Source organism: Orycteropus afer, unplaced genomic scaffold, assembly GCF_000298275.1.
Source record: "Orycteropus afer afer isolate SDZICR_OR568_19922 unplaced genomic scaffold, OryAfe1.0 scaffold00072, whole genome shotgun sequence".
NCBI classification, from domain to species: Eukaryota; Metazoa; Chordata; class Mammalia; order Tubulidentata; family Orycteropodidae; genus Orycteropus; species Orycteropus afer.
Window position 1 is genome coordinate 4,004,685 of NW_006921659.1, and position 27,404 is coordinate 4,032,088.

At 38.2% G+C, this 27,404-nt stretch overlaps 1 protein-coding gene across 1 annotated transcript in view; it reads left to right on the forward strand.

Moving 5' to 3' along the window:
- Nucleotides 1-17,686: 17,686 nt before the first annotated feature.
- Nucleotides 17,687-27,404, forward strand: part of SESN1 (sestrin 1) — a 37,668-nt gene continuing 27,950 nt past the window's right edge. Inside the window, exons 1-3 of the mRNA XM_007940818.2 lie at nt 17,687-17,788; nt 25,105-25,170; nt 26,582-26,782. Coding sequence (XP_007939009.1) covers nt 17,687-17,788; nt 25,105-25,170; nt 26,582-26,782 — 369 coding nt within the window. The remainder of the gene's footprint in view (nt 17,789-25,104; nt 25,171-26,581; nt 26,783-27,404) is intronic.

Consider the following 27,404-nt stretch of genomic DNA (forward strand, 5'->3'; position numbering starts at 1 on the left):
CCAGCCTTCTGGTTAGCAGTCAAGTGCTTTAGCCACTATGCTACCAGAGCTCCCTGTTACTGTATATAGATACATAGAGGCAAATACTATTACATGCACAACACTGCATTACCAGTGGCAGCAAACACTAGGCTATAGGTGAATGCATAGACAGGTGAGAAGATCAGGTGTGGGTAGGCGAACAGGAATGTACCTAAAACCAAGGATAGATTTGGCTGAAGACAGTATTATGCTAAAAAAAATATATCCATATACAGTAACACACACACACACACACACACACACATATATATATGAAGATAGTCTTACATATGTACTTATGCTAAATATATATACATATAACTAAATATATATCATAAATATAATATGAATCATAAAGTTTGCAGCCTTGGAAACCCTATGGGGCAGTTCTACTCTGTCCTATAGGGTTACTGTTACTGTAAGTCCTAATCAACTTTACTGTAGTGGGTTTGTTTTTTATGTTATGTGCCAAATGGTGTTTCTTTCTAGTCTGTATTCTTTGAGAACAATATCCATATCTTCTTAGTCTTGTCTCTTTCTTCTTATCACTTCCTATAGTGATCTGCCTACTATAGTTCTTTTGTTCCTAAAGGAACACATGGACTGAGGAATGCCTTAGGTTACAAAGGCAAACAGGTAACAAAGGGCTTGAAGGGCATCATTTTGCATTATGCTGAAAATCTGATTGTTACTGTAGCAATTAGGTAAATGAGTGCCAATTGACAGCTTTAAAACCAATAACTCAGATTTTCAGACTAAGATTTGATTCCAGAAATAAATAGATGCTACACTTCATGATTTCAAATTTGATATTAATACAGTAACTAACACTGTTGTGGTTAGTATATATCAGGCACTATTGTAAAGCATTTTACATATATTTTAACTCATTTAGTCCTCACAATAACCTATGTTTTTTTTTTGTTGTTATGTGCTGTTGAGTCAGACCTGACTCATAGCAACCCCTCCTTGGGTTTCTGAGGCGGTATCAATATAGAAGTAGATTGCCCAACCTTCCTTCTGAGGAGTGGCTGGTGGATTTGAACTACCAGCCTTCTGGTTAGCAGTCAAGTGCCTTAGGCACTATGCTACCAGAGGTCCATAATAAGCTATAGGTAGATACTATAATAATATTTATTTTAGCAATGAGAAATGGTGACTCAGAGAGGTTAAGTACCTAATTCAAAATCATATAGCCAACAAGGTGCCTGCATAAAGGTTAGAACTCGTTTGTCCTATTCTAAAGGCATGCTCTTTCCACTATACTGTGATATTTTCCAATAATATTTAGAGTCCTTTCTCACTGTTAATGAACCAGTGATTGTGTCCATCAAGAAACAGGCCACAGACCATAAACACTTCTCCTCACTCCTTATTTTTCCCTGCACTGTTTTCCTGCAATCCCTTCTGTATAACTGCTTACCTAACCTTCTGTGACCACCCAAATCATTAGACCACTATCCCTTTCCAGGAAATCTAGAGTGGCTCTCCAGTGAACCTTTGACTAAAATGAAAATGCTCCAGAACATCTCTCACACATCCCTTTCTTTGATCATTGTTTTCTTCATCCCTCTTAATCCTATCCCAATTTCCTTTATTCCATTTACCCACTTGTGATTGCCCTTTGAACTGTCATTCATTAATTGCTCCCAATTTCAATGAGAATACATTATCATAATTTCCTTCAAAAGTCTTCTAAAGTTACACCTTCTACACAAAGTTTTGTCATACTGAATGAGGAATATCATTTACAGTTTACCAACTGAATACTGTCCTACGTGGGACTGGGCAGTGTTTGGTTCTGTCATTTATATGGTTGCTGTAAGTGGGGAACTGACTTGACTGCACTAACAACAGCCCTCTACGCTGTATTTCAGATACTGTTGTATTTTCTGCAGGTGTGCCTATGAGTGGTCACAGTGTTAAAGCACAACCTCAGAGTATTTATATGTCCCTTTTGGTACGTATCGAGAGTAATTCTGTTGCAGATAGAAGGAGTTAAGAGGTGCAAGTATTCTTAACTTGTTTAAGAGCTCAGGGAAAATATGTGCTTAATGTAGAATGCCTCCATTCCAAATGATGTATTGAAACGACTTTTTTTCCTGATTCAGCAAAGCTTAGCTTTTTTAACAACTGAGGGTAGAGGAGAAAGATGAGGTAAGGATACCACTGATATATAAAATCTACAGCTAGACTTCAAACATTATTTCATTTTCCCCCCTGTACTCCTGGAGATGTACAGAATAAAAAGAAATATTGATGGAAAAATATACATGCATACATTTTTTTATAGTACCCCATAATATTATTAGCAAACCTCCTATATTTTAAAAGGGTGGGTCTAATTATCTAATTCATAATGACAGGTTAAGCTAATCTACCTAAAATAATTCTTTTTTTTAAGGGAACTAAAACCAGCAAATGATTTAAGCAGTACAAAACAGTACAAAACAAAAAGTAGTTCTTGAAGACTTTTCACAGGAAATATGGAAGCTGTTTTAGAATACTTTATAAATTTAACAAACCAAAAGCACAATGAAGCTGTTACCTTTCAGAGTTTTTTTTTTTTTTTTTTTTTTAATTGCAAGCTAACATTCTTTGTCAGTTCAAGCAAATACTGGGGTGATGTTATCTGTAATTCTTTGAAAATCCCATCTAACTCTTCAAAAAAAAAAAAACCTCTCAAAAAAAGAATATGTATTGAATGGTAGAAATAAAGAGCAAAAATAGCATAGACTGGCACTGTGTAATTTGTTAAGTTTGATTGTTCACTTCTTTTGAAAGTTGTGTTTGTGTGTGGTTGTATTTACTCATATTTTATATTTTTGGATACATATTGTAACATTTCATTGTTGGGTTTTTCTCCCTTATGAATTAAAAAAATTAAGTATTAGGGAATTTAAAGAGAAGATTCTTTTCTTACAGATGTTTGTGCCATATCTTCTACCTACAACCAAAAAAGAAAACTTTAACAGATTTCTGTATTTTTATTAAAAATACACTAACATTCTAAAAGTAACTTTAATGTATACAGTATCAAGCACAATAAAGATGAAAACAAAGTTATACATTATTAGAATTTGATATGTTTTGTTAAGGTTTCGTGAAGAGATTTTATCTTTACAAGTTACTTTTAACCCAGGACAGTATATCCTGTTTTATAACTTGTTATGTTCTGCTCTGACACTATACAATTAAAAAAAAAAAAAAAAACCTGAAGGTTAGACTTCATTGGTATCTGGAGTGGTTGAGTTCTTACCTGTTTGTCTGCTTTGTGATTGGCTGAACACTGTTGCTAAGCTTGTTTTTTCATTCTTAGGGAAAGTTAAAAGTTGAATGTGACCTGTTTGAACTGCATCCTGCTACTTTTGGCTGTACTTTACTCTGTCCCCAATCCATAAACTTTTTTTATTTTTTTTGTATCTTTTAAACTTTAGATTTTTTTTTAAATTCACCAACTTGTAAATTTAAGGTCTAAGGTTTTAATTCCATAGTTACAATGCACAAGTAAGTGCTGTGTGTGGTTCAACGTTTAAAATGTGGTTGAATAGTTGAGACTTGAATTTACAGACATAAAGCAAGTTTTCAATGTAGAGAGCAAATACACTATTTTAAAACCTGGCTGTTATAAACACTAAATGTTTTTTGGATATAAACAACATGCTTGTTGATAAAAAACAAATCCCGAGTACTTCATTTTTTAAAATTTCAGTTGAAATGTAGTATAAAAATATTATTAATTACATCAAATTTTTGTGATTTAAGATAAAAGTCTGTTATTGATTATATTGGTGTGTGTCACTGAAGGATAAGATGAACTTTCTTCAAGTTTTCCAGAGAAGGACCAGGAGAATGGATACCCTTTGAGGTATACATCAGATACAGGGCAGGTTAAATGAAAGTTCTACTGGAAGGCTAGTTTGGTTTCTAATTGAGCAGACCTTCACGAGCCATTGTGATTCTAAGGAGAGCCTTTTATTTTTAAGAAGGCTTGGTGGCATCGTGGTTAAGTGGTTGGCTGCTAATAGAAAGATGGTTGTTGTTATGTGCCGTGGAGTCAGACCCAACTCATAGCAACCCCTCCTTGAGTTTCCGAGACAGTATCACTGCAGGAGTAGATTGCCCAACCTTCCTTCCACGGAGTGGCTGGTGGGTTTGAACCACCAGCCTTCTGGTTAGCAGTCAAGTGCTGTAGGCACTATACTACCAGAGCTCCTAACAGCAAGATTAGTGGTTTGAATCCACCAGCAGCTCGGAGGGAAAAAGATGTGGCAGTTTGTTTCCATAAACATTACAGCGTTGGGAACCCTGTGGGGCAGTTCTGCTCTGTCCTATAGGTTGCTATGAGTCTGACTCTACAACAAATGGTTTGGTTTTTCTTTTTAAAACTCTATTTGGGATTGATGGAAATGCAACTTTGAACTGGATTCCCCTAGCACTTTGCTAAAACCAGTAGAGGTAACTTGGAGCATTCTCTGAATCTTAAAGCCTGACCCAAGCCTTGGGTATATAATGTAGGGAAGAGCTACAGACTAACATGGATCCTCCAGCCCTACTGAGTTCTAGTGTTCAGGTCATGAGATATGATGTGTACATATAAAACAGCAATATTCAATGTTTTTTTCTTTTAAATTATTTTTTGTCAGCATAGTTTTTTATTAAACATATTTGCTAGCATTCTGATATATACAATATATAAAACTGGCATTTCATTAATAAATTATTTCTTTATTAAATTCAAATGAATAAAGTTAATTATTATCAAGTCAAGTAGTGACAACAATGAGGCTATTTTATGTTTGCAACAGACTTGAAATTAAGGGATTATGGATGATAGTTGCAGTGTTATTTCTGTATTTTCTTGAAACCATAACTGCAAAACCCAAACCAACTGCTGTAGAAGTGATTTAGACTGATAGCAACCCCATAGGACAGAGTAGAACTGCCCCATAGGATTTTCCAAGGCTGTAAATCTTTACAGAAGCAGACTGCCACATCTTTCTCCCACAGAGTAGCTGGTGGGTTCTTGTTAGCAGCTGAGGCTTTAACCACTGTACCACCAGGGCTCCTCTTATATGCATAGTGTCACACAGATCAGTAGCTTTGAATGGAAACTGTTTTACCTTGCATTCTCAGGATATTCTGTAGTTTAACTGATCCAGAAGCTTCAACAAAATGAGTTAAAAGATTTATTTCAAACTGTGAATTCTTTATCATAAATGTAAATCAAAAGCACCAAAATCTACAATATGCACTCAAACTAATGAATTATGTAATATTATCATGCTGGAGCATGCAGTGCACTCCCCCACTGTTACAAAACTGACTGTTACACCCCTTTGTGAACCGTACCAAGCACATGAGCTGAGCCTTGCCTGGTATTTTTTAAAACAAAGTACTCATGTCCTGTTGCAGTTTACTCACTGCTATAATTTTGTTCTAGCAGATGTATACAGGCATAATTTTTTGGGAAAAAAATTAGAGCACACTAACTATACCATATTTACAAAAATGTTCAGTATGTGTCCAGTAATTGAATTGTTAGTGGCAACTAATAATTAGATATTTTGGAGGTCTCAGAGCATTCAATGTTGATGTACATTTACAGGTGATTTTGAACAAAGATAGCTCACATCTAATATAGCTAATATCTTTAAAGTACATGTAAGCAATGGATTCCAAGGAATATAATTGAGAACTGTTGGTGTTGTACAAAGAAGACTGGAGGAGGGGTTTCTAGGTAGCTTAATGCATATAACTTGATAAAAGTAGGAAATATGTTTTAAAAAATAGAATTTTAGAGCTGAAATAAACTTTGAGAGATTATGAAGTTCAGTTGCCTTCATTTGAAATCAGAGGGTACTAAAACTAGAGGAGTTACATTAAACCTACTGCCACTAAGTCGATTCTGACTCATAGTAACTCCCATTGGGTTTCCAAGGTTGTAAATCTTTACAGAGGCAAACTGCCTCATCTTTATTCTGCGGAGCAGCTGGTGGGTTCAAACCGCTGACCTTCTGGTTAGCAGCCTAATGCCTTAACCACTATACTACCAGAGCTCCTTAAGAGGGGTTACATTAGTTAAAAGATTTCCAGGCTTTTTTTTTTTTTTTTTTGTAATTAAATAGACTTGGAAAGTAAACTAGATGACTTCCCATTTAGTGCTCCCTAGGAGAGTGCCAAGGTGCTCTGGTGGCAAAGTGGTTAAAGTGCTTGGCTGCTAACTGAAAGTCTGGCAGTTTTGAATCTACTAGCCACTCCATGGGAGAAAGATATGGCAGTCTGCTTCTGTCAAGATTTATAGCTTTGGAAACCATATAGGGCAGTTCTACTTTGTTCTATAGGGTCACTATGAGTCAAAATCAACTAGATGGCAGGGGGTCTGGTCTGGAACATAGTGCCAAGCTGTCTGCCAATCTGTATGACTTCTTATGTGGGAACCAAACCAAACCAAACCCACTGCCATCGAGTCAATTCCAATTCATAACGACCCCCAATGGGTTTCCAAGGCAATAAATCTTTACAGAAGTAGATTGCCCAGTTTTGGTTCCATGGAGTGGTTGGTGGGTTTGAACCACCAACCTTCTGGTTAGCAGTCAGATGCCTTAGTCTCTGTGCTACCAGAGCTCCTTATTATGTGGGAAGTTAAGTCTAAATAAAACAGATGCTAAGTCCCAATCTCAAGATATATGTTTACTCATCAGATTTAAGAAATTAAGTGCATATAATTGACATTCAGTAAATATTTATAAGTAATTAATGATTGAATTCTAAGTGGTTGCATACTATTAAGATTTCTGTTCATTAGTAAAATAATAGCACTGGCAGCAATACATAAACCTATGCCAAATGTACTTTAGACATTAGAGTCATAACAAATTAAGAAGCCTACCTTCACCAAGGGAGCTCTGGTAGTATAGTGCCTAAGGCACTTGACTGCTAACCAGAAGGCTGGTAGTTCAAACCCACCAGCCACTCCTTGGAAGGAAGGTTGGGCAATCTACTTCCATAGTGATACTGCCTCGAAAACCCAAGGAGAGGTTGTTATGAGTCGGGTCCGACTTCAGGGCACATAACAACAACAACCTTCACCAATGTGTATTATTTGAATAAAATCCTATTTAATATTTCTCAATTATTTGCCAAATATAAGAGCAAAATATTAGAAAAATCATATTTTCTATTATTACAAATTGAAATAATCTTACATTCAATTTGAGTTCATGTAAAATGCATAATTTTTAAAGTGCCATTATTTATTTTCAAAATTATGTTTTAGCTAAACAGAAAGCTAGTGATTAGCAAAATAAATATCTTTTATTTGTTGAACTACAGTGCCCTAAATGTACCCACACCCTTTCTGCAAAGGGGCAAATGGTTCACAGAAAGAGGAACTCTGTTGGCGCAGTGGTTAAGTGCTTGGCTGCTAACCAAAAAGTTGGCGGTTCAAACCCACCAGCCACTCCGCGGGAGAAAGATGTAGCAATCTACTTCCATAAAAATATAGTCGAGGGCCAGTAAGGACTTTGGAAGGCAGAGGAATAGATGGGAAAGTTCAGTGAATAGCATTTGTTTCCAAAATGCATAATAACACGCAGTCTCTAGATGTGGCTCCTACTTCCTACTTTTTGCCCAGGTTAAGGATCTGCAAATTCAATACCAATTTGGAAAATGACATCTCAGAAGGAGGCAAAAAAAAAAGGTGAATGACCTACAGGTAAAGATTACAACAAAAGAACTAAGTGCAGGTTCTTTGAGCTGCGTTAGAAAAACATATTACAGAAGTCTTGGGAGCTCTGGTGGCATAGTGCCTAAGGCATTTGACTGCTAACCAGAAGGCTGGTGGTTCAAACCCATCAGCCACTTGGAAGGAAGGTTGGGCAATCAACTTCGTAGTGATAACTGCCTCGGAAACTCAAGGAGGGGTCGCTATGAGCCAGATCCAACTTGATGGCAGTGCGTTGTGTTTTGTTGTGTTTATTCACCATTTGGTAGTAATAATCATGGTGGGAGGTATGGCTAGGGAGGGCAGGATATCTGTTATAACACAAGATACTTTGATTAAAAAGTTTTAGAATGTATAATACTGTCATTAGGATTTTGTTTCTTAGGATCAAAATTCTCATTGTTATTGTTAAGGGCAGTTGAGTCAACTCAGACTTACAGTGACCCTATCTATGTACAACAGAATGAAACACTGCCCAGTCCAGCACCAGCCTCATGATCTTTGCTCTACTTGAGCCCATCGTTGCACCCACTGTATCCATCCATCTTGAACATCTTCCCTTTTTCCACTGACCCACCACAAAATTCTCAGTAGTACAAGTTAAACACTTAAAATTCAGGCATGATTAAGCTAATGACTCATTAATAGGCATTTAGCCTTAACATTTTTTTTTCTTTTTCTTTTTAATTATTGTGATTTGGGTGAAAATTTACTGTGCAAATTCACTTTCCATACAGCAGTTCACATAGTTTGTCTCATGACATTGACCACAATTTACCCCAGTGCAACAGCTCCCCTCCCACTTTCTCCCATAGTTACCTCTTCCCTGTGTCCATCCCTCCATGCACTCCTGCACCCTGAGCTATCTCCCTGTGCATAAACAGCCCTTCTTTCTCCCATGATTCTTCTCTCCAGTGAGTGTATCTACCTCAAGTAAATGTTCAACTCACATGCCTGTCTTGTTTGGCTGGAGGGGCAGCTAGGGGCCATAGTCTCAGTGGTTCCACCAGGCTCTATCAGACTAGCAAACCTGCCCCCCCATCTTTTTTTCCCAAATGATTTTGAGTTTTGTTCCACATTGAGCCTTAACATTTTTAAACAGGGGTAAATTCCATTTTATAAAGGAAATAGGTATGTTAGAGTTCAGTTCCATCAAGTCTCTGGGCTCAAGATAAGTTTATGATATTAAATAAGATTAAGCTTTAATCTGTTTTGAAAATATAATTTTTTTTTTTATATTTTCCCTGAATAATATATTCCTCAGATTTAAAAGCATATGTTACATTTTTTTCCAAGACATTTGAAAGCCAGTGCCCACATTAAAAAAAATTTTTTTAAGAGTTTTACATTCAATGTTACATGTACATTTAATTTCACTCCCCATTTACCATGCCGAACACTAACCCAGTCTCCTCCCCTACCTGCCCAGTAACCCTCCCCACTGTGCCCCTCATAATTATGCACTCCTGTGTATCCTGCATTTCCTCCATGTGAATGTTGTCCTCTGGTGCCCTGTGGTTGATTGCTCCAAGAGATGTAATACCATAGAGTATGTGGGTGTGTCACCCTGGGTTGAGTGGCCTGCATGTACATCTTGTTTACTATTGGGCTGAGAGCCAGCCCTTGGGAGTGAGCTTTATTCCAGGCCCAGAATGTACCCCAGGACCATAGTATTGGGGGTCTCATCAGACTCCACCTGACCAGTAATTCTGGTCATTATTCAGTTTTGGGATTTTGTTCCACGTTTTGCCTCCCACTCTCTCCAGGATCTCCAGATTTGATCCTTTCCTGAGTGATTGGCATTGGTAGCCAGGCACCATCTAGTTCTGGTCTCGAAGGCTGTTGTGTCCTAGGGCTGATTGCTTCCAAATGGCCTTGTTTCATTTTGCACTCTTCACTTCTGATGATAGGAGACCATTATTAGGTGCATCTTAGATGGCCGCTTGAAAGCTTTTAAGCCCCCAGTCGCTACTCAGCAATGTAGGATGAGGAACAAGGCATATATATATATACACACACACACACACACACACACACATAGTGTGTGTGTGTGTGCGTGTGCCAATTGAGTCTGGTGTCCCCCAGTACTATGGTCCTGAGACAGTAGATCTGTTGGATCTCTCTCCTGCAGTGTCTGGGTGTCTGTGAGGGATTACTCTGTTAAAAGCATACATTTCATAGTAAAACCAAGTCTTGTGTCTACAAACAGAAGCACCTTGAGAATCTTACACATATTTTCACATATGCTTTCAGGTACAAATAAAATCCAGCCCCTCAAAAATGCTTTTAAAATTATATAATATAGTATGTATATACAGTCTGAGAAATATTTTCTACTTGAATATATCATGTATTTAGTATCTTCAGTTACTTTTTTTTTTCCTTTGAGATTGCTATCAGTGTTTCCTCCTTTCTTAAAATTTTCAGTAGCTCCTAAGAACATATGGGGCAAAGTTCTAATGCTCAATTCCCCACCAAGTGGAATTACTCACCTCTTTCCCCCAAACCTCATACTATTCCAAATTTAATCCATTCCTTATTTATCTCAACAATGATGCTGAAAAGTGATTAGCCTCTACAAGTTATAGAATTTCTGAATGAATTCCCCCATTTAATTTTGATACCAGAACACACTTTCTTTCCATCTTACAGGCCTGAGGATGTTAAATGCCAAACTTGGTTACAAAATATTCCATGAATTTCGTTAAACAATAGCATGTATACAGGCAGTGTCTGACTTGTAAGTACCTGCCTGACTTAACAAGAGATCCAGAACCTGTATAACTGCAGTCTTGGTAGTGCAGGAGAGCAGGCACAGACAATCAAAAAGCTTGGGAGTACACGTCAGTTCCCAAGCAGAGAAAGAGAAGAGAGTATGAAAGGAGAATTTGTGTAGCGGAGCCGAATCCAACAATGAGCTGAGTCCAGGCAGCTGTTGCTTACCTGTATAGTGCTCCCGGGCTTCCAAAAATGTCAGTCTAACCTAAACAAATCTTTAAAAATTGAATACAAAACTTGAAATTCATTATTAAGTTTTCAGTTAAGTTTCTTTTTTAAATGGAAACATTTCTGTGTTCACTCATTCAACATATTTTTATTGAGGGTTTGTGTGCTGGGCACTAAGACACTGAAAATACAGCAATGAACAAAAAAGACAAACATTCTGATTCCATTGATCTTACATTTTATTAAGACTGACTAAAATAAATATGAAATGCCAGTCACTCATATAATAGCAACTATAGCAATACTTGCTTTATCACTTACTCTGAAAGACAGGGGATAATGTGAGGAACATTTAAAAAGGAGGACATTATTTAACCCAGTGATTTTTTGGAAGAAAGTGATTTCTTTTTTTCACTGAAAATGATCAATACTTTTGGATTCTAGTCTGTTTACAAATATGGGTGATGTCCTGTATTTCTAAATTCCTATGTTGAGATTTAAAACAACCTGTACGCTCTAAAAGAAGAAACCCTAGAGGAAAGAGAGCAAAGAGTTGTCAACATTTTGCTCCTTTATAATATAATTCTAAAAATTGAATTGAAGAAGTGAGAAAAGTAGAGAACAAACAAGGGAACAATAAAAAATTAGAGTTCAGTGCTAAAAGGATCTAAATGTACCCGAAACATGATGTTGAGAAGGAAAAAAAGTGCTTAGCAGACAAGTTATATATAGAAAAACAGGAAGATATGAGTGGAGGAGAAAAATCTTGACAAAATTAGTAAGCAGAAGTAATCTTATAAACTGGCATTCATTCTAAATGGAATATTTTAAATGACATTAGGGGCTTTTCCAAGAGTGATTAAATAATATAAATCTGACAAAACCCACTCCCACTCTTAAAGAAGTTCGTTGGCTTAATGGCCAGAATCATTGCTGCATGTGTCTTGTAAGCACTCATTATTAAATACATTTTTCCAATGAAGAGATCTGCAAATATATATTGTTATTGTTATTAGATGCTGTTGAGTCATTTCTGACTAACAGCAATACTGTGCACAACAGAACAAAACACTGCTTAGCCCTGTGCCATTCTCATAGTCACTGCTGTGCTTGAGCCCATCATCACGGCCACTGTGTCAATCCATCTCATTGAGGGTTTTCCTCCACTTTACCAAGCATGATATCCTTCTTGAGTCACTAGTCCCTTCTGACAACATGACCAAAGTATGAAAGATGAAATCTGGCCATTCTTGCTTCAGCTGTACTTTCTCGAAGACAGATTTCTTTGTCCTTCTAGCAGTCCATGGTACATTCAGTATTTGCCAGCACCACAATTCAAATGCATTCTTTGGTCTTCCTTATTCATTGTCCAGCTCTCACGTGCATATAAGGCTACTGAAAATATGATGGCTTGGGTCAGACACACCATAGTCTTCAAGGGACATTTTTGCTCTTTACCAGTTTAAAGAGGTTTTTTGCAGCAGATTTGCCCAAGCAATATGTCATTTGATTTCTTGACTGCTGCTTCTGTGGGCATTGATTGTTGATCCATGTAAAATTAAATCCTCAACAACTCCAATCTTTTCCCCGTTCATGGTTGCTTATTGGTCTAGTTGTGAGGATTTTGTTTTCTTTATGTAGTGCTTTAATATAATTCCTTGGTGAATGAGAAAATTCAGGGTTTACATGTGGTCCATAAAAGTATGATTATGCCTTTTAGCCTGATTAATATTCTTTCTGCTAAAGTATATCTATTACTTTACATGAGTTGACTATGTTTTTAAAAATCATAATGGATGGAGTCCCTGGGTAGTGCAAACACTTAATGCTCATGGCTGCTAACTAAACGGTTGGTGGTTTGAGTCTAGCCAGAGGTGCCTTGGAAGAAAGGCCTATCAGTCTACTTCTGAAAACTCAGCCACTGAGCTGATGGGGCACAGTTCTACTCTGACACACATGGGGTTGCTGTGAGTCAAAATCGACTCAGTAGCAACTGATTTGGTTTCATGGGTTCAGAGAAGCTGCTTAGTTAGGAGAATGGATAATTTGAGATCTCTTAAATTCCAAAAACAAGAGTATGAGATATGAATGCTGCCCTAAGGAGCTCTGGTAGCATAGTGCCTAAGGCACTTGACTGCTAACCAGAAGGCTGGCGGTTCAAACCCACCAGCCACTCCTCGGAAGGAAGGTTGGGCAATCTACTTCCGTAGTGATACTGCCTTGGCAACCCAAGGAGGGGTCGCTATGAGTCGGGGCCGACTCGATGGCACACAACAACAACAACAACAACTCAGAGAACTTACTATCGTGTTGGAGAGACAAAATACACCTTTATTCTTGTATTTGTCTTCATTTCTATCTTTCTTTAGTCCCATCTCTTGCCTTGCCAAGATTGCCTCAACAGCCTTCCGAACTCATCTCCTTGACTCTAGTATTGCCCCTTCCAATATAGTTTTCCAAACTTTACCTGAAAAGCAATTTTGATGTCACCCTACTGTTTAAAACATTCAGTAGCTCCACAGTACCCTTGACAAAGAAATTCAGATTTATTAACAAGATTCAAGGAAGTTCCTCCTTGCTATTTATCTTTTACCTAAAGTCCTTCCATTGTTCTCCTTACCCTCTACTCCAGCCCAGTGAACTTCCTTTATATAGCTTCTTTCTCTTACTTCTGGGCCTTTGTACATGCTGGTTCCTTTGTTTAAAAATCCCTCTTTCAACAGGAAATAAGACGTACATGCAGACTGCTCAACCCAGGCTGATGCATCCACCTACTCTATGGAGATACATCCCTAGGAGCAATCGGCCATGGGGCACCACAGGGGCAACATTCACACGGAGGAAAAGCTGGACACATGGGAGTGCATAACTAAGAAGGGCACGAGGGGTGGGGGGAAGTTACTGGGAGAGATGAAGAGGAAAATGGGTTCGGGTCGGGGATGATAATTGGGGAGTGAAATCAAATGTACACGAAGAATGTAAAACAAATTATGCTCTGTAAATTTGCACCTAAGGCACAATTAAAAAAAAAAAAAAGAAATAAAAATCCCTCTTTATCTTCCCAATAACCCTACACACACACACACAATTTTCTTGCCAAGCCCTGTCTACTAATCCTCTAAGCCTCAGCTCAGAAATCACTTCTTTCAGGAAGCTTCTTTCAGGAAGCCTATCCTGAATGCCAGGAGCTCTGGTAGCATAATGGCTAAGACACTTGCCTGCTAACCAGATGGCTGGCGGTTCAAACCCACCAGCCACTCCTCGGAAGGAAGGTTGGGCAATCCTACTTCCATGTGATAACTGCCTTGGAAACCCAAGGAGGGGTCGCTATGAGTCGGGGCCGACTCGATGGCACACAACAACAACAACAACAACATCCTGAACGCCTACTCTAAGTCTGGGCCTCCCTAAATACTTCATAGATCTCTGCTCAGATCAAGTCATTTGATACCACTATGCTTTTACATATGTGTATCAGCTTGATCTAGAGAAAAATAAGAGAGCTGAAGGTATTATTACTAAGGACAGATGCAAAGACATTGACTTGCACTTTGATAAGCTCTATATTTATTGAGAAAAGTAATATTTTAGGTTACTTTTACTTCTTAGATTACATATCAAGAGTCTTCCTAGAAGAAACACTTTCAAGACATCTCTGGTCTACTTGAGAAGTAAAATCCTTGGAAAATACAAACTTTTTATTGAATGATTTGGAACAAAACATTTTCAGAAGTGAAATCTACATAATGATATTTTGGGTCAAATAATACATCTCTTGGAATTCTTGGTTGATGTAGCTTTATTTAGAAGCACTCTTCTTATGTTAAAGGAATAGGGTGACTAATTCACAGTACTGGAGAAGAGCAGAAATTATGATTCCTTGGAGAACTTAGATCATTCTTTATAGAGACTATATAGAGAATCATGACATTTGATGGCTTGATGTTTCTTACCCAGTTAATTTGATGAAGTTAAAATTATAGCCTTTTCACGGAGGTGATGGTGGTGTTGTATGTGCCGTCAAGTCAGAGCCGACACATAGCGACCCCTCCTTGGGTTTCCGAGGCAGTATCACTACGGAAGTAGATTGCCCAACCTTCCTTCCGAGGAGTGGCTGGTGGGTATGAACCGCCAGCCTTCCTGGCAGCATCAAAATAAAAACAAAATGGAAACTTTCTAGGGAAAAAAAAAAGAATCCTCATTGGAGCATAGGATTTCAGTATCTGTTTCTTCAATAAATATTTAGCAGGCACTTTAGTGGTATAGGAGCTCTAGTAGCATAGTGCCTAAGGCACTTGACTGTTAACCAGAAGGCTGGTGGTTCAAACCCACCAGCCACTCCTCGGAAGGAAGACTGGGCAATCTACTTCCATAGTGATACTGCCTCGAAAACCCAAAGAGGGGTCGCTATGAGTCGGGGCTGACTCCACGGCACATAACAACAACGACAACTAGTGGTATAGTGCCTAAGACATTTGACTGCTAATCAGAAGGCTGGCATTTCAAACCCACCAGCCACTCCCTGGAAGGAAGGTTAGGCAATTACTTCCGTAGAGATACCACTTCAGAAACCCAAAGAGGGGTCACTGTGAGTCGGAACATGACTCAACAGCAGTGAGTGAGTTTGAAGTATCAGACACAAGACATTGGTGGTTCAGTGGTAGAGTTCTCACCTTCCATGTGGGAGACCTCGGTTCAATTCCTGACCAGTGAACCTCATGGGCAGCTACCACCCATCAGCAGTGGTTTGTGTGTTGCTATGATGCTGAACAGGTTTTGGCAAAACATCTACTTAAAAAAAAAAAAAAAAAGGAGCTTTGGTGGTGCTGCGGTTAAAGCATTGAAACACTAACCAAAAGGTCAGCAGTTCAAACCCACCAGCTGCTCCCTGGAAGAAAGATGAGGCAGTCTGCTTCTATAAAGATTTACAGCCTTGGAAACCTTGTGGGGCAGTTCTAGTCTGCCCGATAGGGTCTCTATGAGTCAGAATTGACTCAAGGGCAGTGAGTTTGGTTTTCTACTAAAACAGACTAGGAAGAAAGGCCTGGTTATCTACTCCATAAATCAGTCAGTGAAAACCCTATGTATCACAACTGGTCTATCCCCAGCCAATCATGGGGATAGCATGAGACCAGGCATTGCTTTCTTCTGTTGTGCATTGGTGGTCAATAGTCAAGGGCCCACTAGGTAGGAGCTTGTCAGTATCAACACAGCTACATACAGTTTTAAGTTTTAACTTGCATTTAATTATGTTAAGCCACTTTTGGGTAAGCTGAAAGCATGCTTTTCCATTGCCTCCCATTAGAAAATGAAACATTCTATATTTTGCAAATGACATAATTTTAATGTCACAGACATGGTCATGCCCTAGTAGACAACTAACCTCACTATTTTATTCCTTCCAGAAAATAAAATGACAGATCAGCTGTTCTAGACCCAGTCATAATTTTTTCATGTACTTCCCTCATTATCTAATTGGCTTTGTGGCTCACAGCCCCATACATCACTTATGCTTCCAAGTTATTCATGTACAGCAGTTTATCTTGGAATTTCTGCAAATTGGAAGATTTACAGAGTTTGTTTTTTACGTGTTTGTTTGTGGCTCAGTGAGCATCTGATGATACTAGTGTTTTTGGTTGTGCCTGTGCTCAGTAGAAGACAGCTTGGAAGGTGTTCTCTGTAGTCTTTTCTTCTGTGTTAACACTGACCAAAATTGCTTCTCTTAACCAGTGAAAATACTTTGGGTTCTTTAGCAACTTATAAAAGCAGCTTAAGAGAACAAATGACATTATTTATCTGGAGGAGATAAATAAAAAGTAACCATTATTAACCTGCTTAAAATATGACAAGTACTAAGAAAGTAACAGTTTTCTCTGAGACATTGTTTCCTAAGTCTGAAACTTCTTTTAGGAGTCCTATTTCTGTGTCAGTATTTATTGATTCAAACTCCACTTGTTTCCTTCTATCAAAATTTTCCTTTATTTTTTTTCAAAACCTGAACATGTAAGCTTTTTAAAACACAAGGGCAAACATGCAGGAAGAGATCTAATTTAATAGTTGATTTTTTTAAAAAGAAGTTTATGGAGGCATGTAAGGAAATAGTGTTGACACAGGCCTTCAGAGATTTGGGTTCTGGATCCAACAACGTCAGTTATTTGTGTTCCTTTATAACCTATTTTTCCCCAAGTTCCTCTTCAGACTGGCAGGGCAAATAATTCCTTCTTTATAAGGGCTCTTTATGAGGGACGATTAGAATATTTAAAGCCTTCGAATATACTTAGGGAGAAAAAAGACAATTCAAAGATCAGATACCAAGGCTTACTATTTGTGTGGGAGAGTGATATTTATAGTTTCTATATAGCTTACCAAAAATAAATTTTACATTGAATATAGGCCATGGTCCTGTACTTGTTTCTGCATTCTGCGGCCCATTCAGCGTTCTGTTTGGTTATTATTGGAGAAGGGATATTTCACTAGCTCATAAAATTTAAAGAGAAATTATTCCTTGTGCCAGGGTTAAGTCTAGAGGTGGGTTGCTGTTTGGATCTAGGTAAATGGACCAGAGCGGGTGGAGCGAGGTCAGGCTCTGACGCTGCTAATGCTGCGGGAGGAGAAGCTATTCGCCTTTCACTGAAGCCCAACGGCTCGCGTTGCACCTTCTAGCCACAGTGTACTCTCACCTCTTGGCTTCCCAGCCTTCGGACCTGAGAATTATCTCATCTCCTCGCGCGGAGCTCGAGCCCTGGAGGTTGTTTTCGCCGGGCAGCGTCAGCCGGCCGCAGCCTGCCAGCCCCTCCGCGCCAGGGGGCGGGGCTCCACGACATCGCGGCCCGCATTGGCGCGCAGGGCCACCAGGGCGACAGATTGACGGGCGCGCGGGCGGGGCAGCGCGGCTTGTTTGTTCGTGCCGCCCGTGGTCGGCGCAGACTGAGACCTGCAGCCTGGCGCCAGCGCTTGCTGCCTGTTCGCGTCCGCAGCAGTCCCCGCTCCGACATGCGCCTGGCCACCGCTGCGAACGAGGCGTACACGACTTCGCTGGCAGTCTCGGAGCTGCTCGGCTGCAAGCAGTGCGGTGGGGCCCGCAACCAGGACGAGGTACTTGGGAGAGGGGCCAGATAGGCGAGATGGGTGTCTCCGGCCGAGCTGCGGTTCTGCATGGAGGTGTCGTCGTCTCCTTAGAATCGCACCCTGACAGTGTTGGAAAAGGCTCCCGGGTGAGGGCGCCTGGGCTGCTCAAGTGAGGGGCGGCCTGCGGCGAGTGGGAGCGGTTCTCAGCCGCTAGTTGCCTCCGGGCAGAAAATGCTGAGGCTGAGACAGCTTGCTCCTCCGTGATTGAAATGGAAGCCTCCAAAACGTAAATAATGTTGTCTTTTCTGCAGGTCTGCACAAGTCAGAAACCGAACAAAGCTCTAGTCTGAAGGTAAAATAGCCTGTGGATTTTTTCCCCTCAGATTATTGTCAAAACAGGTTATTCAGCCACTTCCATCCCCTTGACCTCTTCTCAAAAAATGAAAAATACATTTGAGTCAGTTAAAAGATAATGCTGTTCTGCAAGCTCTATGACGTTATGCACAGCGTTTAATCTTGTTTATTAAACTATCTCTTTTGAGTCTGATCTATAGAAAAAGCTATTTGTAACATTTCTTATTTTTTCTAAGTGTTTGCAAATAGGGCACCATGTGAAACTAATACAGCCTTAGAAAAGCCCTAGTGGTACAGTGGTTAAGCGCTCGGCTGCTAACCAAAAGGTTCAAATCCACCAGCCGCTCCGTGGGAGAAAGGACTTGATGATCTGATCCTGTCCTTGGAAACCCTAGAGGACAGTTCTACTCTGTCCTATAGGATGGCTATGAGTCGGAATCGACTCTTTGGCAGCGGGTGTTTTTGTTTTGTTTTCAATATAGCCTTAGCTAAAATTTAAACCTTTCAGCTTTGATTCGAAGGTTGACAAAGGAGAAAGTAAAGAATAGTAAAATATAAATTGAAATAAGAATGCTGTTAAGTATTGCCTTAATCCAGAAATGAAAATTTGAATTAATGTCGATGCAGCTTTGCCTACTAAAATGACTGTTTTAGTTCCTATTTTTTTGTAAATGGAGTCTATTTTATGATTATATTACTTATATTCACATACACTTAAGTGAAGCAACATTTTCTTAAAAGGTTGTAGAATACCAAATGCTTTCTCTAGATTTTAACATTCATAGATAGATTAAATGCTCCTTGTTTACAGATAATGTAATAACCTAAAAAGTCTCTTAAAATCTTGCTCTAGAAACTTTACCAAAGAGAGAAAACAGGGTAAAAGTGTTGGATTAGCATTTACAGTTTATGTTTCCAGGCCATAACATATCTTTTCTATTTTGAGTAGAAGTGAGTTGCAATCACTGTGCCTGAATAGATCTGTTATTTCTGATGGTGCTTGTGTGCAGAATCCTAAACTGTTCTTACCTAGATCTAGCATTTCTGAATATAACCACGGAAACTGGAAGATGGATGCATTTTAGCTTACACATTGGAAGTGCCTATGGATTTGTGTTCAAGAAGCCAGAAGGAGCTTTGTATAGTTGTATTTCATTTTTAATAAATCCCAACATGTGGGAAGATAAATTAGGAAGCAATGCTTTATAGGAAAACTATTCACTTTAGAGAAGAACTAATAGCACGATTTTTTCAAATAGCAAGCTACCATACTGCTTTCTAAAAAATGAAACACTTTCCAGGAATGGAACTCCAAAGTACAGGTTACACATGGCCTAAGTCAGCTTTGTAAATGGAGTACTTTGAAGTTAGTTTGTATTTTTTTAGACTATAGTCAGTCCATAGAAGACCAAGACAATGGAAAAAAAGAGGTACCTGCACTTTTAAGATTTCTAAATTCCCTAGTAGTGTTTCTAAAAGCATTTACTGCTTTTGTAATTTTTAAAAAAAATTAAATTTGTTTCAGTATTGTGGTTATCAGTACAGTGTTAAAACACCCAGACAAGTTTTTTTGTTTGTTTAATGTACCAAGTGCAGTGAAGAAAACAAAATGATTCAAATAATTGGATTATTTTTAGTTTTCAGCAACTTTTACAAATGGGTAAACACCATAAGCCAACAAATACTTTTGTGTTTAAGACAGATCATTTACTCTCTCACTTAAGGTTATTGATATAAATAATAATTGTATCTTTAATAAATTTGAAACATCCCATTAGAACACTACTTACTGTCAGTACTCAAAACACTGATTATGCAGGGATATAATACATACTCATTCTGTGGTACTGTTAACATTTGCTAAGAATTTTCATACTGAAACTTAGCATGTTAGTATTATACAGTAAGAAGGAAACAGATCTTTTATTAGAGATTTGGAGCAATGTTGTGATGGTGGAGGCTGTTGTTACATCTTTCAGTGATGCTGATTAGGACTGTTGAGGGGAGAGGACTGTTAGTTCCCTTGTTAGTTTTTCCCGTGGTTAGCATCTACGTCTACTTTTCAACAAGGCCATTTGCTGTTGGCAGTTTTGCTTCCTAGAATCTGTATTGGTCAAAATTTTGTTGAGCTATAATTTAGTTTCTTATAGCTGCAAATGAAGTAGTTGAAATAACCTAGATAGGAAGGTAAGAAATGCATTTAATTTGGTTTATGTTCACCCCATTAAAGATCTGTAGTACCTTTTTGATTCCTGCTCGGAAATAGGATAGTAACTAATTTGTCATGTGACTGGGCAAGAAGTTTCAAAAAAGTTTCCTGAGTTTTTCAGGAAATTGAAATGGAACCCTTTAGAAACCAAACACATCATATGCTACAGTGATAAAGAGATCTCCAAGGTATCAGGAACTCTTAAAGAGACTCATAAGAATAATAATTGAAGGCAGACTTTAGAACCAGACTTCTTGGATTCAACCCCCAGCTCTGCCACTTACGAGTACTGATTCTGAGCTAAACTGTAGGTTAGAATCCCAGGACTTTCATCAAAATTATCTGTGTAAGCTGGGAACAGTGGTAGTACCTATCTCATAGATTAATGTGGGGATCAGTCTAAGACCTTGACTTCTATTTCATGAAGATTGCAGACTTTACCATCATAGATACGTTACATACTACTTGTTTACGTGCAATAGGATATAAGACACTGTCCAGCTATAAATACTATGTGTTATGTGTTGCTGCTGCTGTTATCCACAGATTACTTTTTGCATGTTTATGTCAGCTAAGAAATAAGCAGAAACCTAAAACACAGTTTGGTTCTCAAAGATTAGTAACTAATGTCAGGTGCCAGCCACTACCTCCCTGTTCCACTCTGCTGCTTACGAAAAACTAGGTAACTAAATTTGTTGGACCTTGTACCTAAAATGAGACTTGAGCCTGTTGTGATTTGTAAAGTTAATGTCATAAGGTAGTTGGTATTGGTGTTAGCATCATTAGCACCATCATCATATACATTTTACAGATTAAGGGCATTTTTGTTCTATTCTATGGCACATTTCCCAAGATGAAGAATCTTTATAAAACCAATGAGAACAAATGTCATCATCTGCTCTCAAGGTAATTGCCACCTGTTTACTTTTCCCAGAGGTTAGTGCTTTGGTTTTGTGTGCCATAGGAGGCTGGATGGAGTTAATTGATGGAGTTATCCTACCATTAGCTGGACTTGGATAAATTGGGATGCAGTCTCAATTCACAAGGGACACCTCAGATCAGCCCTCTGTTTTCTCTCAGGCATAAGATTAAGTAGGAAAGATCATGTCATGTTCTTATATCCCTTTCAAGATGGATATAATGGTTATAAACTAGAATACCAAAAACCAAACCTATTGCCATTGAGTTGATTCTGACTCACAGTGACCCTATAGGACAGTGTGGAACCACCCCGCAGGGTTTCCAAGGCTGTAAATCTTTACAGAAGTGGACTGCCTCATCGTTTTTTTGTAGAGTGGCTGGTGGGTTTGAACCACTGACCTTTTTTTGGTTAGCAGCCAAATGCTTTAAGCCACGGTATCACCAGAGCTCAATTCTTCCCTTCACTAGACCAAACCCACTGCCATCAAGTCAATTCTGACTCTTAATTGACCCCCATTGGGCTTCCAAGGCTGTAAATCTTTATGGAAACAGATTGCCTCACCTTTCTCCTTTGAAGCAGCTGGTGGGTTTGAACCGCCCACCTCCTGGTTAGCCGCCAAATGCTTTACACACTATGCCACCAAAGCTCCTTTCCTCTCACTAGATGCAGCATTTAATTAATTTGGTCTGGCTATGTATTTGTCTTAATTTTAACATATAAGTTGGAATCAACTCTACAGCAGTGGGTTTTTGTTTTGTTTTTAAATTATAAATGACAAAAGAAAATACATTCCTGATAGTAATCAACTGGCCACAAATACATAAAATATTAACTCTGTAGCTCTCTAACTACTAAATTTCTGATCCAGTTATATACTTTTCAAACTAAATATGTATTCTTCTCATTTACCCTGTTTATTAGCTAAGAAAGAACAAGGTACATCTTTTGAGTCTAGCCTCTAAATATATTTTTTAAGTTTTTTTTTTTTCCTAAATATTTAGAGGCTAGACTAAACATAGGAGACTAAATTTAGGTGATTCTAGAGCAGCAGTATTATTTCCCATTATATCAGTCTTGATCAGTCTTCTGTTTCAAAAAGAATTGATTAAAAAAATAAAAAAGTCTATCACCCTCTAACTCTAGCGTTTTCTTTTGGTTCTTTTTTCTCTCCCTACCCTTTCTGCTTTTACAGAACACACACACCTCATAACCTCTTCAGTTTAGTAGGAAATTACCATGGTAATCCCAATGTGAACTGAGTAAAATTCTGTGTTGCCTAGGATTAACCTTAGGTTAAAAAAAGAAAAATGAAATGAGAGTCGTGAATGTCAGAGAACTCATTCCTAGTCCTCACTCGTTTTCCCATTCTTCTGGCTCCAGCTCTTTTGCTAGACTGGTACCTCAGCATGGAATGAATACGGTCATAACACTAAGAGGTTAGTAGGTTGGTCTCTAGTCCATTCTGAAGAATGTTTGCTTTTGCAAAGCATCATATTTTAAAATTCATAGTTTCTCACTCTAAAAGAATATATTTCAAAAGGAACTGGGAAGGAAGGATTTGGAATCAAGGTGCAAGAGGGGAAGCCAATGATATCAGTATGGCCACTCAGTTTGGCTATAGGGATCAAATTACTGAGACTTGAAAAATACATAGAATCATTGGGAAGGACCCTTGCTGTACATACAGGAAAGCATTCCATTTCTGCAGCATTGATAGCCACTTTCTTGGAGTCGTGAAACTGTTGTTTTATAATAGTTTGGTATGTAAACTATGTATTTGATAAAGAAGCAAAACTAAAATAATATAACCCAACCTCTTTGTTTTGAGGTTCACATTTTATCAATTTGGTCTCATTTTTTAAAAAGAAAAGCACTACCCACATGCTGCTAATGTGAAGTTCCTAGATAGGAAATTGCTGAGTTTCTCTCATTGCAAAGAGTAAAATGATGCATACATGTTATGCACCTTGTTTTTTTTCTTCCAGTAATACATCGTAGAGGGACCCTGGTGCTACAGTGGTTAAACACCTGGCTGCTAACCGAAAGGTTGGCAGTTCGAACCCACCAGCTGTTCTGTGGGACAAAGATGTGGTAGTTTGCTTCTGTAGAGATTACAGCCTTGGAAACTCGGTGGGGCAGGATTGTCCTTTAAGGTTGCTATGAGTCAGAATTGACTCCATTGGAATGGGTTTAGTTTCTGGTACTATATCTTAGAGATGTTTTTAAATCAACCCATATAGAACTGCTTCTTTCTTTTAAAGGACTGCATGCTATTCCATGCCTAATATGTTTTGTTTGAAATATATGTAATTGGATCAGAAATTCAGCAGTTAGAGATGCCAGTAGAGTTAGCATTTTATATAAATGGATACATTTGTGCCAAGATGATGTAGTGAATATCAGGAATCTGTTTTCTTTTGTCGTTTATAATAAAAACAAACAAACAAACCAAACCCACAGCCATCAAGTAGATTCCAGCTAATATGTTAAAATTAAGACAAATACATAGCTAGACCAAATGAATTAATACCTTCTCTAGTGAAGGGTATGATTGTCAGAACACTACTTATCTTCAGTATAAGTGTGGAAAACCAAGATGAGAAATCACTGACCTCCAATGCAAGATTATTTAAATTACCTATTAATATAATATTCTATGAACTCAGTTGACAAGTATAATCACTTTGAATCTGAATCTTGACTTCTAGTAAAAATTCTCTTCAATTTTGTCCTGCCTGCTTACTTTTCAAAAATCCAGTCTGCTCAGAAGGTTTTCACTTGGTTGGACCAGATTTCTTGAATTGCTGCCAAATGTCCTTCTTTGTCTGCCCCTCCCTCCTTTTTTTTTCTTTAAAAGGAAAACATCTGGTTTATATCATGAAGAACCTTTGGAAGCAGTAGGGAGAGAGTGGAAATAATATTTGTATGTAATTATATAAGTGGTTAATCTTTAGTTGTACAAGTTCTAAGTGTTTGTTGTTGTTGTTGTTGTTGTTTTTAATGAGGCCAGTTTGATAGAGCATGGACCTTAAAACAAAAAGTGATCAAATTATATAGTCTTTGGTTTGTTTCTATAAACACACAGTATTAAGGGGAAAAAAGGAAACCCTAATAGTTCACATGACACTTCATATAAGGTATAGGACTCTAGATTCACGAAGTCAAAAGACAGAAAACTCTTAATTTCTCAATTATTTGAGCTTCTCTAAAATATAAACAAGGTTGATGACATCCTATAAATAAAGTACTTAATTTAAGGCAAGCTTACAAACAAAATTACTTTCTCTAAAATTGTTTTACTCAATCTCATTAACACATGTCCTGCAATATTTTCTCTTTTGTGGATTGAAAGAACTTTTTGTTTTAAAATATTTCTGCTTTTAGTGTGAGGTGTTACTGTATAGTGTATAAAGATACTTTTTTTTTTTTTTTTCAGTTTAAGACATCTAAGTGAAGGTTGCTGTTTTTTCATTTCCTGACAAGATGCTGAGGGATTGGTATTTTGGTTGGTTAGGTTTTAGATGTACAAACACATTGGTCTTATTTTGTATCACCGACAGTCCACAGGGTTGGCTGCTATGTGCTGAACTTTCTGTTCTAGACTTTCTGCCAAGTACTTTATGCAAAACTCTGGTTTTAGTGAAACAGGTTTTATTGTTTTTAGTCAGAGTCATCTTTTAAGCTGTTGTTAGCTATGTGATGCAAACAGAAGAGTTGATATGTATATATAGCCATGAAAACAAACTGCCAGAACAAGCCTTTCTCTGTTCAACTGGATGTTTTTCCCTCCCATTCCTCTAGCCTCAGTTCATGTTGTTTACTGCTGGAGGCCTGAGATGGTGTAATTTTCTTTTCTAGGAACTTGGAATTAGAATTCCTCGACCACTAGGACACGGACCAAGCAGATTCATCCCAGAAAAGGAGGTATGTTGTTTGTGAAAGTACATAATGAACTGTATGCTTTTAAGGAAATGCTTTCATAACCCACATCTTGGCATCTGAACAACTGTTGGTCAACAACATGTTTTACGCAGAGTTGATCACAGTTAATCATCATGCTTTGGCAGTGAATTTGTGGGATTAGAAAGCTGTTGTAGTCGTGTTGATTTCTAGTATTTCATGATGGTTTTTTAACACCCATATTTAATAAAGGAAAGCCAAGACTTGTTTTTAACTAATGGTACTCCATCTGCTCATAATTTAGATGTTATTTAGGTGTGCCCATAAGCTGAGCTACTTACAGGGCTTCACCATTCCAGTCACCCACCTGCTGAGAGTTTGCTTTTCCCCTAGATAATACTGAATCAGAATTTATGTTTCAATGAGATCTCCGTGTGATTCTTATGTATCTGTAAGCTCTATTGTTGTTGTTGTTTGCATCGAGTTGGACCTGACTCAAAGCGACCCCTCCTTGGGTTTCCGAGGCAGTATCATATGGAAGTAGATTGCCCAACCTTCCTTCTGGGGAGTGACTGGTGAGTTTGAACCGCCAGCCTTCTGGTTAGGAGCCAAGTGCCTTAGGCACTACGCTACCAGAACTCTGGTAAGATCTATAGAGCTGGGGACATACAAGAATCACCTGGGGATCTGGTTAAAATGTAGATTTGATTCATTGTATCTGGGGTGGAAAAGTAAGTTCTCAGCAAGGGGTCAAACTGGAATTAACTGGTTTAATGCCCTGGTTACTTAATCCTGACCATCTTCTCAGGCTAGTATCAGTGCTAGACTGAATCTTTGATTCTAAACATAAATACAGTGCTTTGTTTTCACAAGGATTGTTTGCTGTTTGTTAATTTTGGTTCTCTTTAAATCGAGTGGCAGTAGGCATTGCTATCTGGTGACATAGTGGTTAGGGTATTTGGCTGCTAACCAGAAGGTCAGCAGTCCAGACCCACTGCCAGCTGCTCTGCAGGAAGAAGGTGAGGCATTCTACGTCTGTAAAGATGTACAGCCTTGGAAATCCAATGGGGGTCACTATGAATTGGAATGGACTCAATGGCAGCAATATTTTTAGGCATTGCTGTAATGCAGGCTAACTGACTATTTGTAAGCTCTGCAAGTTTGATGATATAAATCTGCTTTTTTATCTGGATTCTGACCAAATCTGCAAGCAGCCTATTTAAAAGGTCTTTAATGTTCAGCCTTTATTGCTTATCCCCTACTGTATAATATGTGGCTCTTCTATCTTGTTACCAGTTGAGTTTAAGTTTGTGAAATTGTAACCCCTCTCACTGAAGCCAAATTTATGCTTCTCAGTGACACTTAGTGTGTGCATATTTTCTTTCATTAACCCCTATTTGCAATCTATGTAATCATGATTTTTCTCTTTGTACAGATTCTCCAAGTGGGAAGTGAAGACGCACAGATGCATGCTTTATTTGCAGATTCCTTTGCTGCTTTGGGTCGTTTGGATAACATTACATTAGTTATGGTTTTTCACCCACAGTATTTAGAGAGTTTCTTAAAAACTCAACACTATCTACTGCAAATGGATGGGCCATTACCCCTTCATTATCGGCACTACATTGGAATAATGGTATGTAAAAATTCGTTGAAAAATTATTTGTCTGCTTTTATCGATCTCTTTAAGAGATATTTAATGCTTTAAACACAGGGATAAATACTTACAGTCTTTCTTGTAATAGGATTCCTGTTAGATCATATCTGTTTTCCTCTTTCTAAATAGGTATGCTCTCAAGTGTAACAGAAAACAAAACAAAACACAACAAAAAACCCCATGTATTTATACACTACCAAAAACCATCTTCCATTAAGTAAGAGACTAAAGTAGTGATGAAGGTCTATTTCATTATTATAAATTTTTCACATTGACATAAATGTTGCTAATCCTATTCACTTTGTAAGTAATGTTTATTATTTTATGGTTAACACCTTAATTGAAGTTTCTTCTGAATCTGAGGTTCTGAAAGTTGGCACATGTTGTTATCAAGCACCCATCGAGTCAGTTCTGACTCACAGCAACCCTGTGGACAACAGAAGGAAACAGAGGATGGCCTAGTTCTGTGCAGTCCTCACAGTCATTACCATGTTTGAGCCCATTGTCACAACCACTGTGTCAGTCTGTCTCATTGAGGGTCTTGTTAACTCATTGATAAGTTCCTTATCATATTTTTGTTTGTCTTTGGAATATTTCTGAG